The following is a 16688-nucleotide window of genomic DNA, read 5'->3' as shown; positions in this document are numbered from 1 at the left end:
CCCTCTGTGACCCTGAGCAAAACTCTTCTCTCCACTTCATCTGTAAAACCATCCATATACCAAGTGCATTCATTCAGACAAAAACAAAATAATGCCCTGGGGCATTAACCTGGAGGGCTCAGTCCGTTAAGCGTCTGACTTCAGCTCAGGTCATGATCTCATGGTTCGTGAGTTCAAGTCCCACTGACAGCACAGAGCCCGCTTCGGATCCTCTGTCCTTCCCTCTCTCTGCCCCTCCCCTGCTCCCCTGCATGCGAGTGCAAGCTCTCTCTCTCTCTCTCAAAAATAAAGAAACATTAACAAAATAATTTAAAATAATCCCTTTCAATATGTGATGGAGGAAATGTTCCATTAAGCATAGAGCAGAAGTGAAAGATTTTTCTAAATTAAGATACAGACGGGGCCCCTGGGTGGCTCAGTCTGTTGAACATCCGACTCTTGATTTCAGTTCAGGTCACGATCTCACAGTTTGTGGGACTGAGCCCACATTGGGCTCTGTGCTGACAGTGCAGAGCCTGCTTAAGATTCTCTCTCTCTCTCTCTCTCTCTCTCTCTCTCTCTCTCTCTCTCTCCCCCTCTCTCTCTGCCCCTTCCCCGCTTGTTCTCACTCTGTCTCTCAAAATAAATAAATACACTTAAGGGGTGCCTGGGTGGCACAGTCGGTTAAGCGTCCAACCTCGGCACAGGTTACAATCTCACCATTTGTGGGTTCGAGCCCCACGTCGGGCTCTGTGCTGACAGCTCAGAGCCTGGAGCCTGCTTTGGATTCTGTGTCTCCCTCTCTCTCTGTCCCGCCCCCGCTTGCACCCTGTCTCTCTCTCTCTCAGAAATAAACATTAAAAATTTTTTTAATTATAAAAAAATAAACTTTAAAAAAATAAAAATAAAAATAAAGCAGGATCCAGATATTTAAGAGAGAGAGAAAGGAATGTTTAGTTTCTCTGGATCCTGTATTAATGGCCAGCCTCTTCCGAAACTCAATATCCAGTCCACCAATGAAACAATGTGAAAACAGAGACCCCCTTCCCCCGAACCTCCCAGAAAACATCTTAGGAGCTAAAAAGAGTTGAAAAGGGGGTTTCTGCCAGCCTCCCCCTAAATCAATAAAGGAATAAGTAAATTAAAACATTATCAAAAGATCCATGGCATTTCACTGAGGGACAAATAACAAATATTTATAGACAATTTAAAGTTTTATGACCTGCTCGCTACTTGGAGCAGAGGAAAAGAGATACGGAGGGGAGATCATGAGCAGGAAGGATCTGGAAGAGGCCCGATGCAAGCCCACCCAGGACGTTATCTGGGACAGAAGTGCAGCAAGGTCCCGGGTGTCAGGGTGCTCGCCTGTGGTGTCCCTTCACTGCGGTCCAGACCCCACCGACCCGCACTCGCCTCCCTGGGCTCTGCGGTCTGTCTTGAGAAGCCTCTCTTGAACTCAGCACTCCCACCAGGGAAGTGAGTGGTTGGGAAAGCACCCTGTGGACTGCCTTGTGTTCTACCATTTTGTTGGGGACACTTCGCCTGCCCCCCCTCCACTTCCTCCCCTGCGGACACAGGCTGCTATACCTTAAGGATGTGCGCCCGGAGGGGCCTGGGAAGAGCCATGGCCACAGGCGAGAGCTTTGGAAGATGCCCATTCAGCGGCCGGCCCCCGAGGCAGCCCCTGGGCCACCCACACCCGCCACTCCTTCTCCCGTGATCTCAGCACACTTGTGAGGTAGACACCAGCATTGCCCCGCTTCGACGGAGAAGGAAATTGCAGCTGAGAGAGCTCACGGGACTGGTCTGAGATCCGAAGCCAGACCTGTCTGCCTGCGGGCCCTTGCTATGACCACTGTGCTTGGCACCCAATGACAGTGATCACGCCATGGCACTGTGGGCTCACAGTAGCTCAGCTAAGCGTGGCACCGGGCCTGTGAGGTAGGCAGCACTGTGACCTCGTTCTGGAGGATGCTGAGGCACAGAAAGGTTAATGGCTCGGCCCCGGGGGCACTTGACAGCTGAGTGGAGGAGAAAGCATACGCAGTGGGAAGTTCTCTGCCCACGATGGGAAGTTCTCTGGGCTAGTGGCCTCGTAGGCTCCTTCCTGGCCTGGCCTGGCCTGGCCTCTCTGAGGCCATCTGAGCACCCACAGTGCCTGCACAGAGCCCGGCAACCAGCAGGCCTATGATAAATGCTCCCAAGCCCATGAATGGATGGGACAAACCTTAGCTTCTCCACTGGACCGTTTCATCTCTGAGTTTGTCCTAATGTTTACCTAGGAGGACCCAGACCATCCATGGGCAACCGGCCCAGGAGAAAATGGTTCGAAATTAACAAACTTTCCCCAAGCTCTCTTCCCCCCTCCCCCCCCACCTCCATTCTTCCAGCACCGCCCCCCTGCCCCCCACCACGCACCGCTCCACACACAAAGAAACAAAAGCAAAGGCTGCTGGGGCCACAAAGGATCTCAGAGCATCCAGTCCAGCCCCCTGAGAGGGTAGGTGACATCCTCAAGGTCACAGAGCTTAAATGGCTGCCTCCCCTGCCTCATTCTTCTCACTAAGGCCAAGAACGGGTTAGGAGGAGGGTGGAGGCATCTCTGCTGGAGCCCAGGTTAAGCATCAATACCGGGAGTTCGCAGACTCCCTGCTTTCTGACCTGCACCTGCTGAGGGTCCGGGCTCGAATGGCACTGAGGGCCTATGATTATCTCTGATAGAGATATCAGAGACCTCTGACAGACCCCTGAGGGTGAGGGCTTCAGCTTTTTATCTAGGAAGTGGGATGACTGGTTCACTTTTCCCCCCAATATTTTTTTTTTTTAACGTTTATTTATTTTTGGGACAGAGAGAGACAGAGCATGAACGGGGGAGGGGCAGAGAGAGAGGGAGACACAGAATCGGAGGCAGGCTCCAGGCTCTGAGCCATCAGCCCAGAGCCTGACGCGGGGCTCGAACTCACGGACCGTGAGATCGTGACCTGAGCCGAGGTCGGACACTCAACCGACTGAGCCACCCAGGCGCCCCTCCCCCCCAATATTTTTATAAGGTTTTATTATTAAACATTGTTAACACTTGTTGTAACAATAACTACAGCAGAAAGTTGGAAAACACAGAAGAAAATTTAAATGACTCATAATTGCACCATATAAAAACAATGATTATTAACTATTTTGACACATTCCTTATAGACTTTCCAGCCACACACACACACGCACACAAACATTAAGCACCCTCATTTTCTGTGCTTACTAATTGGGCAGAAATCTAAGCACATTACATTCATGTGTCCACAATCCCTTATCTGAAACTCCCAGGACTCAATATGCTTTGGAATTTGGGAACTTTTTTGGGGGGTGATGGTAAAGCTTTACATGATACGTTTTCATGTTACTATTTCAGCAGCAGAAGCCATGAATATTCACAAAATGGGATAAATAAACACTACAAACAACTTTACATCTATTCAAGGTGGATTTTGCTGCTAAATGAGTTCACCACCAACTAATGAATTTCCAGGTCATAAGTTTTTTTTTTTTTTTAAGTTTATTTATTTATTTTGAGAGAGAGACAGACAGAATCCTAAGCAGGCTCCACACTCAGCACAGAGCTTGACACAGAGCTCAATCTCATGAACTGTAAGATCGTGACCTGAGCCAAAAGCAAGAGCGGGACGTTTAACTGAGTCACCCAGGCGCCCCCTGGGTCATAACTTTAATTTTCAGGACTACAGTTGTGCGATCCTGAACCTGTCCTATCCCACCCATTCAGTCTACACACGCACCCACAGGACAGAAGTATCAGGGCAACAGTGCTCTGAACGGGCATCTTACCCCAGACCCACTGTATACTAATCACATTGCCACTGCTGACCAAAGTGATTACCTCGGAACCTTCATTTCACAGCACGTGAGCATTTTGTCACTTGTAATGTTCTCACCAGCTTTGTTCTCTAAGAGTTGCGTGGGAAGTCCGCCATCTGGGGACTATTTCCAAGTCCAGAGAAAAGCCAAGTCCCAACACCTGGCCTGAGATGAACCCAAAAGGGAAGATGAGGAGGGGACTTGAACAGACAGCACGAAGTCACCGGGTCCATAATCTCAGCCGGCCCTTGCCAGCTGGGAAGATGGGAGGGAACAGGGAGATTGTACAACCATATTAAATGCAGAAGAAAAATTAGGGCTTAACCATGGAACTAGTCTGCAAAATCATACGATTTACACAAAAAAGAGTTTTATGAAAACAAAAATGCTATTGCTGCTGAAAGCAACAGCAAAGTGTCTATTCACCCATCCATCCATCCATCCATCCATCCATTTATTCCTTCCTTCCCACTTTTCTTCCTCCCTTCCTCCCTCCCTCCCTCCCTCCCTTCCTTCCTTCCTTCCTTCCTTCCTTCCTTCCTTCCTTCCTTCCTTCCTTCCTTCCCAGATTCATTCATGAAGTGTTTTGCACGCCCCAGGAATGCAGAATTCTGTCTTTGGCAAGCCTAGGTTCCTCACTGAATTCATGCATTCAGCAAATATTTATTCAGAGTCTACCATGAACCCACACTAGGCTAGTCGGTGGAGAAAACTGGAGACCTACGTGGCACCATTTTCATGGACCTTGCCCTCAGTGCAGGAGACAGGTAACAACCAAGTCAACACAAGGAAATTAATGACATAATCTTCAGGAATGATTATGAGTTGTGAAAACATATCAGAGCAATCAATCAAGAAACGGGGGCACATGGGGAATGCTTGGGGACAGGGAACACCCTTCAGAAGAGGTGACTTCGGGGGTGCCTGAGTGGCTTAGTCAGTTAAGTATCCAACACCATCTCGGCTTAGGTCATGATCTCATGGTTTGTGAGTTCGAGCCCCCAGTCGGGCTCTGTGCTGACAGTGTGGAGCCTGCTTGGGATTCTCTTTCTCTCCCTCTGTCTCTGCCCCTCCTGCACTCACTCTCTCTCCCTCAAAATAAATAAATAAACTTAAAAAAAAAAAGCAGAAGAGGTGACTTTGGTGGGCAGGCAGGACAGGCTACAGGATTCACAGGGCCCAGTGCAAAATGAAAACATGGAACCCTTGTTGAAAAGTTACTAAGAATTTCAAGAGGGAGGCAGCAGAGGGTCACATGCCTTGAAGTAGGTCCTGGGGGGAGGTGTAAGAAAACGGTGGCAGGGGGAGGGGGGTGTGGAGGAGGGGGTGGGGGCCATTTCAGTTCAGAGGGAACAGCAAATGTGAGTTTTCTGGGATGGCGAGGGCACAGGGGGAAGACAAAGGCTCTCTGAGATCATTCAAAAAGAGCTCCTCCCACGCCACAGAATTAAACATGTGCCGTTTCTCTACCCAGTCTCCTGGCTGGTGGCCTGGCAGGAAGACGCCAGCATGGGCCACAAGGTGACCTCTGGAGCGACACAGAGGTCACACGGTCTGTGAAGAACCTGTTACCAGCAGGGAAGATCCGCAGACCTATCAATGCCTTTGCTGTGGCTTCTGCCTGAGTGTAGCCCCTTGGAATAAACCACCCCCCGCCCCAGTCTTAGGTTTCTGTCTGCGAAATGGGAAGGTTGGAAGGACTAGCAAAAAAAAAATAAAACAAAACCCCTACTCCCTACCTCCATTTTGCAGAAACAGAGCCCCGGAAGGTTAGGGGATTTGCCTGAGGGTGCAGATTATTTAGCAGCTGACCGGGAAAGAATAATATTAATAAAGGGAACTCCCCGGACTCCAGCAGGGGCACTTTACCCACACATTGGCCTTCTCTAAGTCAGGCTTCATTTCCTCACCCCTCCGGCTGGTTGCAGGCCACCTGCCCATATCTGAACGTGGCCTGGGCTTTTGACCTGGGGGCCCCGGGGAAGAGGCATGACCACCCTGTGGAAGAGGGAGAGCACAGCAGTGGCTCTCTGCAAAGCAACACTCTGAAGGGTTTTGGGGGGGAGGGGGGTGGGAGGCTTCCCCCCTGAATATTTCTTCAGAGTTGACCCAAGATGGACCAACGGATGTGAGCAAAAGGGTCAACAGTAGCCAGGGCGGGGTGGCGGGGTGGGGGGGTTGGCACCACGGATCTGAGCCCTGGTTTTCTCATCTGTAAAATGGGGGCCCACCGCCAGCCTTGTGCTGTTGTTCTAAGGGATCAATGGATAATTTATATAAACTGTGAAGTGGTGGGTGAAGTGGGTGTTGGGGGGACAAAGAGCAAGCCACAGGGAGGAGCTATGAAGGAATCGGGGGCTTATTAAGTACCTACTATGTACCGGTCTTTGCGTACGTTACAATCGTTATGCCATTTAATCAGGTCAGTGTTTGGCAGATGAGGAACTGAGGCCGGGAGAGGCGAATGCCATACCCAAGGGCACACAGTGGGGGGTGGCAGAGCCCAGGGGGAACCAGCTCTGCTTCCAACACCAATGACTGCTCTTTGTACCAGACCCTAAAGCCCTCCCTTCCTTTAACCCTTCCGGAACCTCAAACTGAACTCCCCCTGAGGACGGTCAGTACAGGGAATACTCGCATTTTCTCTCTCTCTACCTTCTATTTCCCGTCACCAGAGCGCAAATTAAGCTCCCTGGGAACGTGGGCACCTATGGAAGAAGGCACCTCCTCGTCCAAGTTTTTCACGTTCGAGAGAGACAGTACAAGAGGTGCGCTGAGACCGACAGCCAGTGGGATTCTACCTCCTGGAGAAAGGAACAGACCGGAAGGAGGGAAGGACACTGGAAGGAAAGCAGAGGACCTGGCCAAGTTACGGTTGGTGGCTCTTCTCTTTTCTCTGCTTGTCTGTGTTTCCTGAGTTTTCCACCTGGAACTACCGTATTCTGTTTGCAATTCTGTCGCCCGGAAGGGAGGCGGCAAAGCTCAACAGCAACAACAGAAACAAACAAAGCCACCAACTGCACACCCGGGCTCGACACTCCCGCCTGTGACGGGCCTATGGGCATTTGTTTCCAACAAATTGCTGGATGCGGTTACAGTATCTGAGTTTTTGTTTTGAAGGCATCCCTAAGGGGAAGGCATGTGCCTCCGTGCTTAGTTACCTGTTGAAAGAATCAAGGAACAAATGAACGAAGGTCTCTTCAGGAGGCAGGGAACCTGTCCCTCCCTCCAGCCCCCATCATCCCATCCCGCATGGCTCTTGTCAGCCTTGGCTCATTCGGCTTAAATTACAACCGGTCACACTCAAGGTCGGCTTCCCAACTGGGCTAAGTTCTTTCTACAAAGACAGTCTCCTGTGCCTCCCAGTTAGAAGGACACAGGGCACGTTACCTTATGGTGGGGACGGGGTTCTCCGGCTCGCCTGCAGTTAGAGCAGCCTCCAGAGACAGAGTCCCCAGGCTGGCCCGGCTGCCCTTCCGGGGAGACTCTCGGAACAAGCCGGCACTGGGGTCCTCATCGGAGGAGTTGTCATCGAAGGAGCCCAGGATAAAGTTGGTCATCAGCTGCCTCTTGATGTGCTCCTGCTTCTCGTCTTTCTTGGAGAGGGGTCTGGCTCGCGGGTCCTGGGGCTTGGCTGGAGACGACGGGCCATCGGTATCTGGGGTCTTCAGGTCTGCGGTCCCCGTTGCATTGGCTTGGGGCGCTGGGGAGGTGTCATCAGAGGAAAGGGAGTCTCCTGGGGGATTCTGGTGTGGGGGTGGCCCGGAAGTTCTTTGCTGATCGGTATCGTCGGCACCTCTGTGGGAGGCTGGCTCAGCCCGGTTAGGAGTCTCTGGCAGAGGACCGTTGTTATCATCTTTCTGCGGCGGCTCCCCTGAGCTGTCTGAGGCTGGAAAAGGCGCTTGGCTTGGGCTACAGCTCCCTTCGGGTGTGCTCTTGGTGACTTGCTTGGAGTCTGTCATTTCCCCCCAGAATTTTAACCAGGAGAAGGTCAAGCAGGAGAAAATCAAACAAGATAGAAAAAGAAGCAAGGTCATTCAGAAAATCTGTAGGGGAAAAAAGGAAAGGCATTTTAGAGTCTACATAATGGAGTTATTCCCACCCTAAAGGGGCTCGCGGGGCAAGGGGCAAGCTAGGGTTCTGTGGGTTCAGCTGGCCGTGCCAGAGAGGAAAGGCAGTGCACAGAGTGGTTCTCCATAGAACACGCTCTGTGGTCCTAGGCACATCCCTGAACGCCTCTGGATGTCCGTTTCTCACCTCTCATTTAGGGACACTAACACATGCTCATCGTAAATCATCAACATGCACGTAAGAGATGAGTAGATCATGCCTGTTATGAATCCCGCTATAGATTCCTAAGACCCAAAAAGTAGACGCAATCCAAATGTCCGTTACCTGAAGAATGGGTAAACAAAAGGTGATCCATCCATACAACGGAGTCCTATCTGGTCATAAAATAGGACTGAAGCACTGACACACGTTACAACACGGATGCATCTTGAAAACATTATGCCAGGTGCCAAAGACCACATTGTATGACGCCATGTATCTGATACGCCCGGAACAGGCAAATTCATAGAGACAGAAAGGTGAGTGGTTGCCTAGGGCTAGTAGGATGGGGATAGAGGGTACAAGGGTTGTGTTTGGGGGGATGAAAATGTTCTAAAATTGACTGTAGTGAATGTACTTGGGGAATGTACTAGAAACCACGGAAGTATATAGGTTACATGAATGAACCGAATGGCATATGAATTATCTCTCAATAAAGCTGTTACCTAGAAAGAAAAGAGAAGACTCTACATATTCCAATTCGTAGATGTAAAGGGACTGTTACGTCTGTCGCCATTATCTTATCATCGCCACCGCCATCATCGCTGTATTACTGTCACAATCGTCATCATGGTTCTGGAAGGGGAAGGGCACTTTGCCTTATTTTCTTCCTAGCGCTAGTATGCCCGGGATGGAGTGTGCTTAGAACCGAATGAAAACCCAGCAAGACCAAAGGGAGTCTGTTCTGTTCCAGGGTCTAAAACAGTGTCCGGTAAACAGGGCGAGCTTAACAAGAGACAAAAAGTCATTTTGCCGAACGCATGAACTCAGATATTCTGATTTCTAACCCATGCCTCTTCCCTCCACGCTAACTCTGCCCTATTAATGGAGTCAGTCATTGCTATTTGAAGTAAAGATTGTTAAAAAGCAAACAAACAAAAATACGACCTGAACGTGTTGAAATTTCGGAACCAATTTGCCACAGGGATACAGTAGAAGCATTTAGAAAAAACAAAAAACAAAAAAACAGGACCACAAAGCTCAAACACATCAATATAGTATCTAAAAAGCTTTTGTCTTTTTATAATTCAATATTATGTTCTTAAGGGAAGTAGAAATGTTCTCAAGATTTCCCAGAACGGCACGACCCTGAGTACTTCTTGTGCACTTTGGGCAACAGAAACTGTTGAAATGTCATCAGGGTATTTTCCAGGTAATACATAGGGTCAGGAGGTTTTTTCCCTTTAAGGTCATCAAGTTTCTTTTTACAGAAAAGGCAGTCAAGGGTGGCTCAGCATCTATCAATGTAACAAACCACATCCATAGAACAGAGTGGAAATTGACAGGATGACCTCGATGAACACCAAAAAAAAAAAAAAAAAAAAAAAAAGGATTTGGCCAAAATCCAACACCCTTTCATGATAAAAAAAAAAAGTCAGAAAAGTAGGAATAGAAAGGAACTTGAATGCAATAAGGCACGTCATGAAAAACCTATAGCTAATATATAGTCAATGGTGAAAGACAGGAAGCTTTCTCCTGAAGATCAGGAACAAGGCAAGGGTGCCCGCTTTTCACCTATTTCACCTATTTCGCCTATTTTGCTATTGTACTGGAGGTCCTAGCCAAAGCAATTAGACAAGAAGAAGAAATAAAAGCCATTCAAACGGAAAAGGAAGACCTGAAATCATTTCTAATCATAGACGGCATGATCCTATACAGGTTTCCCCGCTATCCAAAAGTAGAGAGGTTCCTCTGAAAACTTTCATAAGTTGAAATGGCGTAAAGCAAAGAAGCAATTACCATTAATTGATAAGAAAACACTTTTGAGCATTCCCAGGCCCATAAAATAACCTCTCTTAGGCTTTTCTGGTAGCTTAGGACACATCTTGCTAATGGATACACAACATAAATCAAGACAAAACTCAGATGCTCACAGACACAGTTCAAAGCTATGGTGGCTTTGGTGCTGAGGTGCTGAGTGTGGTTCTCACCAAAGCAGCTTGGCTATTTTAACTTTTCCACTTTTTTTTCCTAAAAGCAAAAATCCTCTTCAGATTTCCTCCAGTTAGCAAAAACAGGTACTAGTGTAGGTCTTTCACAAAAACAAAGTGGCATAATGTGAACTTTCAAAAAGCAGGAGATGCCTGTGTATAGAAAATCCTGAAGAATCCACACACATGAGGCCCCTGGGTGGCTCAGTGGCTCAGTTGGTTGAGCAGCTGACTCTTGATTTTGGCTCGGGCCATAATGCCAGGGTTGTGGAATTGAGCCCTTCATCAGGCTCTCTGCTGAGCATGGAGCCTGCCTAAAATTCTCTCCCATTCTCTCCTTCTCTCTCTCTCTCTCTCTCTCCCCCTCTGCCCCTCTCCCCCACTTGCACTCTCTCTATACATGTAATTTAAAAAATTAAAAAGAAAAAAGAATCCACACACACACACACAAAACCCTAATAGAAGTAATGAACAAATTAAGCACATTTGTAGGATACAGGATCAATATGCAAAAATTAATTGTGTTTCTTGCACCAACAATGGACAATTTGAAAAGGAAATTAATAAAACAATTCCATTTACAATAGCATCCAAAAGGATAAAATATCTAGGAATAAATTTAACCAAGGAGGTGAAAGACGTGTACAATGCTGGTGTATAAAACATTGCTGAAAGAAATTAAAGAAAATCTAAATAAATGTAAGACATCCCATGTTCATGGATTGGAAGACTTCCTACTGTTAAGATGGCCATACTACCTGAAACGATAAGCAGATTCATATGGAGCTGCAAGGGGAACCAATAGCCAAAGCAATCTTAAAAAAGAACAAAGTTGGAGGACTCACACTTTCTGATTTCAAAACTTACTGTAAAACTACGGTCAAGACAGTGTGGCACTGGCATCAAGAACAGGTATATAGATCAATGGATTAGAATTAAACGTCCCCAAATAAACCCATATGCATCTATGGCCCATAGACTTTTTATGAAGATATCAAGACCATTCAATGTGGGGGGTGGGGGGATGCCTCACTGGCTCAGTCAGAAGAGCATGAGACTCTTGATCTCAGGATCGTGAATTCAAGCCCCACGCTGGGTATAGAGATTACTAAAGAAAATAAACAAACTTGAAGAAAAAAAAAAGACAATTCAAGGAGGAAAGAATAATCTCTTCAACTGGTTCTGAGACAACTGATTTCTACAAGCAACAGAATGAGGTTGGACTCTGTGGGGAATAAGCTTAGGGATTCCCCAGGCTTGCACCGATGGGTTAATAAGGCATAAAGAATTAGAAAGCCACAGATGCTCACACCCATGTTTGGGTAAACAAGATTAGTTAAATAGGTATAGAGAGGGCGGGGTAAAGGCTCCAACACAAAGGTATATGAGGTAAGTAAGATTAGGTATTCAGGGCAGATATGCCCCCCAATTTAGTACTATAGCAGAAAGCTTGTTCCACAGGAAGGAAGAACCAAATTAGGTAAATAGGTAAATAGGGCTATAGACCACTGCGGGGTAAAGTTGCCCTGAACAACCATCTGCCTATCTCCAGGATTTTGTTTTATATTGACCCAAACCTCTAACACCGTATATCTTCAAAACCCTCTTTCCCTCACGCCCATGAGTTAATGTTCACAGATTTATTATCTCTTTGCGCACATCCATCATCACGTTTGTAAGCCTTCTGATCCTAATAAAAATGGAGCAAGGACCCTTAATCAGGGCTCTTGTCTCCTCCCAGACATTAGCCATCTCTCGCATTTTAATCCTGCGTCCTGCTTTCTTGCTGGACAAGAAAGAACTCTAGACCCAGAGTCTACGACAGGACTCCTAACTCAGACCATATAAAAACTCAACTCAAAATGAGTCAACAACCTAAATAGAACTAAAACAGCAAAAAAATTTCGGGCACCTGGGTGGCTCAGTCGGCTGGGCGTCCGACTTCGGCTCAGGTCATGATCTCACAGTCCACGGGTTCGAGCCCCTCGTCGGGCTCTGTGCTGACAGCTCAGAGCCTGGAGCCTGCTTCGGATTCTGTGTCTCCCTCTCTCTCTGCCCCTCCCCCTCTCAAGCTCTGTCTCTGTCTCTCTCAAAAATAAATAAACATTAAAAAAAATTGAAAAAAAAAACACAAAAAATTTAAAAGAAAACATGGGAGCAAATCGTTGTGACCTCAGAATTGGCGGTGGATTCTCATATGTGACACCAGAAGCATGAGCATAAAAAAAAAGTAGATAAATTGGACCTCATTCAAATTAAACACTTTTATGCATCAAAGGGCACTACCAAGGAAGTGAAAAGACAGCCTCCCGAAGGGGAGAAAATATTTGTAAATCACACATTTGCTAACAGTTTAGCATCCGGAACATATACAGAAGTCTTACAACTCAGCAACAAAAAGACAAACAAGCTGATTTAAAATTTTTTTGTTCTGTTTATTCATTTTTGAAAGACAGAGAGAGAGCAAAAGCAGGGGTGGGGCAGAGAGAAAGGGGGACACAGAAACGGAAGCAGGCTCCAGGCTCCGAGCCGTCGGCACCAGAGCCCGACGCGGGGCTCGAACTCACAAACCGCGAGATCGTGACCTGAGCAGAAGTCGGACGCTCAACCCACTGAGCCACCCAAGTGCCCCCCCAGACAAGCTGATTTTAAAATGAGCCGAGGACACGAACGGACATTGCTCCAAAACAGATATACAAATGGCCAATAGCTCACAAAGAGATCCAGCCTTAGTCGTTCTGGAAATGCAAATCAATATACTGCCATGTACCATTTCAGACCCACAAGGATGGCTGCAATCAGAGAGACAGAGAAGCAGGGAAGGAGGGAGGGGGGAAGGAAGGGGGGTGGAGGGAAGAAAACAGCAAGGGGCTGGTGAGCACGTGGAGAAACCGGAACCTCTGTACGTTGCTGGGGCCACTGGGAAATGGTGGGGCTGCCGTGCAAAACAGTTCGGTGGCTCCTCAAAAACTTGAACGTGGAACTGCTCTCTGACCCAGGGCTTTCCCTCCCTAGACGTAGCCCCACAAAAACTGAAAGCGGGGACTGAAACAAGCAGAGGTACACGCCTGTTCACAGCAGCACCCAGCTTTCTGATCCCCTCGCCTTGCTCTCTCCCCAAGGCTCCCCAACCGCGGCACTATTGGCTTCCGGGGCTGGAACGTTCCCTGTTCCGTGGTGGGGGCCGTCCTGCGCATCGTAGGGCACACAGCCTTCACCCACTAGACGCCGGGAGCACCCCCTTCCCTCAGCTGCAACGATGCAAAATGTCTCCAGACGTCGCCAAACGTCTCAGGGGACAAAACTGCTCTCGGGTGACCACCACCGGGTCCAGACCCCCAGGTCTACTCCCTCCCTCCCTCCTGCTTCTTGATGGTGAGGTCCTTCTGGGGACTCCACTCTTGCACATAGCAAGTTCTCAAGAAAGTTTTAAAAAGTGCCAGCGAGGGGCGCCTGGGTGGCTCAGTCGGTTAAGCATCCGACTTCGGCTCAGGTCATGATCTCACGGTCCATGAGTTTGAGCCCCGCGTCGGGCTCTGTGCTGACCGCTCAGAGCCTGGAGCCTGTTTCAGATTCTGTGTCTCCCTCTCTCTCTGACCCTCCCCCGTTCATGCTCTGTCTCTCTCTGTCTCAAAAATAAATAAACGTTAAAAAAAATTTTTTTTTTTAAATAAATAAATAAAAAGTGCCAGCGAGAAAGGTCAGAGTCCTGAAATTGCTGGCTCGCGCATGCCCTTAGGACAGATTTAGAAATTAGTCACTGGCAGGGGACAGTACCAAAAATGTTGCAAAGGCTATTCTGGCTCCCTTAGCGAGCCCATTAGGTTAGAGTCCTACACCTTCCCCGGGCAGGAGAGCGTGACAGGGTGCAAGAGCCCACAGACCTCCAGCATGGAAACAAAGACAACACGGCATGGAAACGGCACCGACTGGTCTCTCCAGGCCAATTCGGCTGCCCTTGTAGACAGGGACGAACTGTCATTCATTTCGGGATCTTGGTGCCCAGCTTGGGACATTGCAGGTACCCCCAAGGCATGTACAAAATGAACGATACCTCCGCGCACCCACACTGAGCACCAACTGATGGCTTGAGGCAAGCTGGAATTTGGCTTTGGATTTGGACTATGGAATTTTCCATCCTGGGACCTTTATCGGGGATGCCGGGATACAAGCAGTGTCTTTCCAGCGGCTCTTGCGCAAGAGTGTCAGGCCTGCGTCAGGCTCTTTGCTGGCAGCTCAGAGCCTGGAGCCTGCTTCCAATTCTGTGTCTCCCTCTCTCTCTGCCCCGCCCCTGATTGCTTTCTCTTGCTCTCTCTCTCCCTCTCTCAAAAATAAACACTAAAAATTTTTAATAAAAATTTTTTTAAATAAACAAATAAACATAATAGTATTTATACATATTACACCGTCACGAGTATAGGGTGCCTGCTAGCCTCAAACCTCAGAACAACTGTGATGGATATTATCATTGCCGTTGTCATTTCGCTTCCATTTCACAGCTCAGTAAATGGGCTCAGAGAAGCTCAGGACCTTGACTTCACTCAAATCCGGCCCCCGCACCCAAACCTTTCACAGTGTCCTAGCATGAAAAGTGGACGTAGATAAATTCCCTAAAATGGACGGTGTTAACCCCCCAGCATGTGGACACCCGACTGTAAAACCAGACACCTGGCCGCGTCCCTGGAAGACGGAGCATCAGAGCGACATGAAAACTAACAATGCCAGACGTGCACAGTGGTCCAGGAGGAGCACTTGCGCAGGCGGTTTGAGTCCATAGGCAGGAAAGGCCAGAGGAGTCCCCGCAGTGAAGCTCTGGGGCCCACGCCATGCCAAACTGTCGCCCTTCCCCGAAATCGCCCAGCTGACCCGAAAACTGAGCACAGCCAGAGCTATTTTTGTGTCTTGCAAAGCAAACCTTGCCAGGTGTCAGAGCAATCATGGGTCCAGCCACAACGAACGCAGGACACCGCTCGGCACCTACAGGCACGGGGCAGCGACCAAATGAAGAGTGGAAGTGGGGGGGGGGTGGTCGGGGGTGGTCGGGATCTGTTGGCCCGCGGCTCCCCACCCCTGCAACACACACCCCTCCCTGGCAAGGTCTGTGCGGGACCGAGGGGGGGCAGAATGCCAGCGTGAGGACAGCAATTCTGTTCCACGCTCGGATTTTTCCTCCCACCAAGAGGAAGAGCACCTGGGTGTTTGCTTCCACTTACCACCACGGTGGCCACGGCCGCCAGCTCCATTCTCATGTGGGTCCTGACAGGCGCCCACGGGGTGACTAAGGGAACCCGGCCCACAGGGTGTCACCTTTCAGCAGGAGGCTGGTGTGCATCAGGCCATGGGGGAGGAGTTCAGACCGGCCGGTGCTCCAGCACGGGTGAGTTTTTACTCGAGTCAGCCATGCGGCACGCCCTCCTTTGTCCCCCATGGATCTAAGCCACTCGTGAAGGTCTGTGCTCAGGTCAGCCCTCCCCTGACTCGGACTCAGTTACTCGGGAGGCTGTCTACGCTCTCTGGGGCTGGCCAGCCCACAGGGCCACCCCCCCCCCCCCCGGCTTGCCACATTCCTGTACGTACTTAGGCCTATTTCACTGCTTGTACAATTGACCTCTGGCCCAAATCTGCATCTCTCAACTGTGTTTGAAACACTCCCCTGATCAGAAGCACCTTCTGTGCCCATGTGCTCACCTGCGCGACGCTTTGCCTGGGTTTGGCCACGTTGGGACGGAAAGAGAAGCACGGTGTCAGGATAAAGTGTGGGCAGCCAAGAACCCTCCAGCTGGCGGGCGGGCGGCCCGATGTCCTTTTGCTAAGGCAGAGGTCACGCAGGTGAGGGGAGCCAGCCGCAGGAGGCTGCCCGGGCGTTCAAAGCTGACCGGCGGATACCTTAACCTGCACGCCAGCCTGCAGGAACGGGGGTGTCACGGGTCACCGTGCTCCCCCCAAATCCACCTGCTCCACCCCACAGCCTGGGAGGGGACCCTTGGAGGTGAGCACGTCCTTATTAAGGAGTGTCCTTATTCTATAGATGAGCCGAGGTCGGAGGTCCCGCGTGAAATTAGCAACACAGCCATGATCAGCACTGCGGTCCCAGCTCCAGGCCAGGGCTCCTTCTACACCAACACATCATTCACGGCAAAACCCCACTGTCCTTGGGCACCTTGTTTGGTGCCCTGGTAGCTGACCTCAGCTCTGCCACCTACAAGCAGGGTGAGCCTTGGGCAATACTTAGGATCCTCATCTACAAAGTAGGGTAAGGACGTGCGTACCTCGCGAGACAGAGTGCCGAGAGTCCAAGGTGATCCCACGTGGGGAACTGAGCCAGTGCCGGATGCAATTCATCCCGACGACCGCCACGAATGACCGCACCGAGAGTCCAGGGCAGCACGAGTCACTGCGCAGCGAGACCCCGCCACCCACGGAGAGCTATCTCGGACAAATCACGTTCCCTCTCTGAACCTGAGGTTCCCCGTCTGGAAAAGCCTCGCCCAGCTCAGAGGATTATTGGAAGGACCAACCAAGATCTGTTTAGTCACTAAACACAGCCCTCCCCTTCTTGGTGCGGCAAAATGCAAAGAATGAGGC

The 16688-nt window shown here is 49.5% G+C and overlaps 1 protein-coding gene across 5 annotated transcripts in view; it reads right to left on the bottom strand.

The window, feature by feature from the left end:
• Nucleotides 1–16392, bottom strand: part of ACACB (acetyl-CoA carboxylase beta) — a 109575-nt gene extending 93183 nt beyond the window's left edge. For 2 of the 5 annotated variants that reach the window (XM_086681916.1, XM_086681915.1), the window contains exons 1-2: nucleotides 15317–15565; nucleotides 7234–7889 (exon numbers count right to left, since the gene is read on the bottom strand). In XM_086681916.1, coding sequence (XP_086538042.1) covers nucleotides 7234–7880 — 647 coding nt within the window. In that variant the 5' untranslated portion in view covers nucleotides 7881–7889; nucleotides 15317–15565. Of the gene's footprint in view, nucleotides 1–1566; nucleotides 1853–7233; nucleotides 7890–15316; nucleotides 15566–16372 lie in introns of those variants that run through there. The other 3 variants (XM_086681911.1, XM_086681910.1, XM_086681912.1) reach the window with 3 other exon arrangements.
• Between the last annotated feature and the right edge of the window lie 296 nt (nucleotides 16393–16688).

This window comes from Puma concolor, chromosome D3 (genome assembly GCF_028749965.1).
Source record: "Puma concolor isolate L17-30 chromosome D3, mPumCon1.1.hap2, whole genome shotgun sequence".
In the NCBI taxonomy this organism is placed as follows: domain Eukaryota; kingdom Metazoa; phylum Chordata; class Mammalia; order Carnivora; family Felidae; genus Puma; species Puma concolor.
The sequence above is the reverse complement of the archived record's forward strand: the minus strand, read 5'-3'. Positions and strand labels throughout refer to the sequence as shown.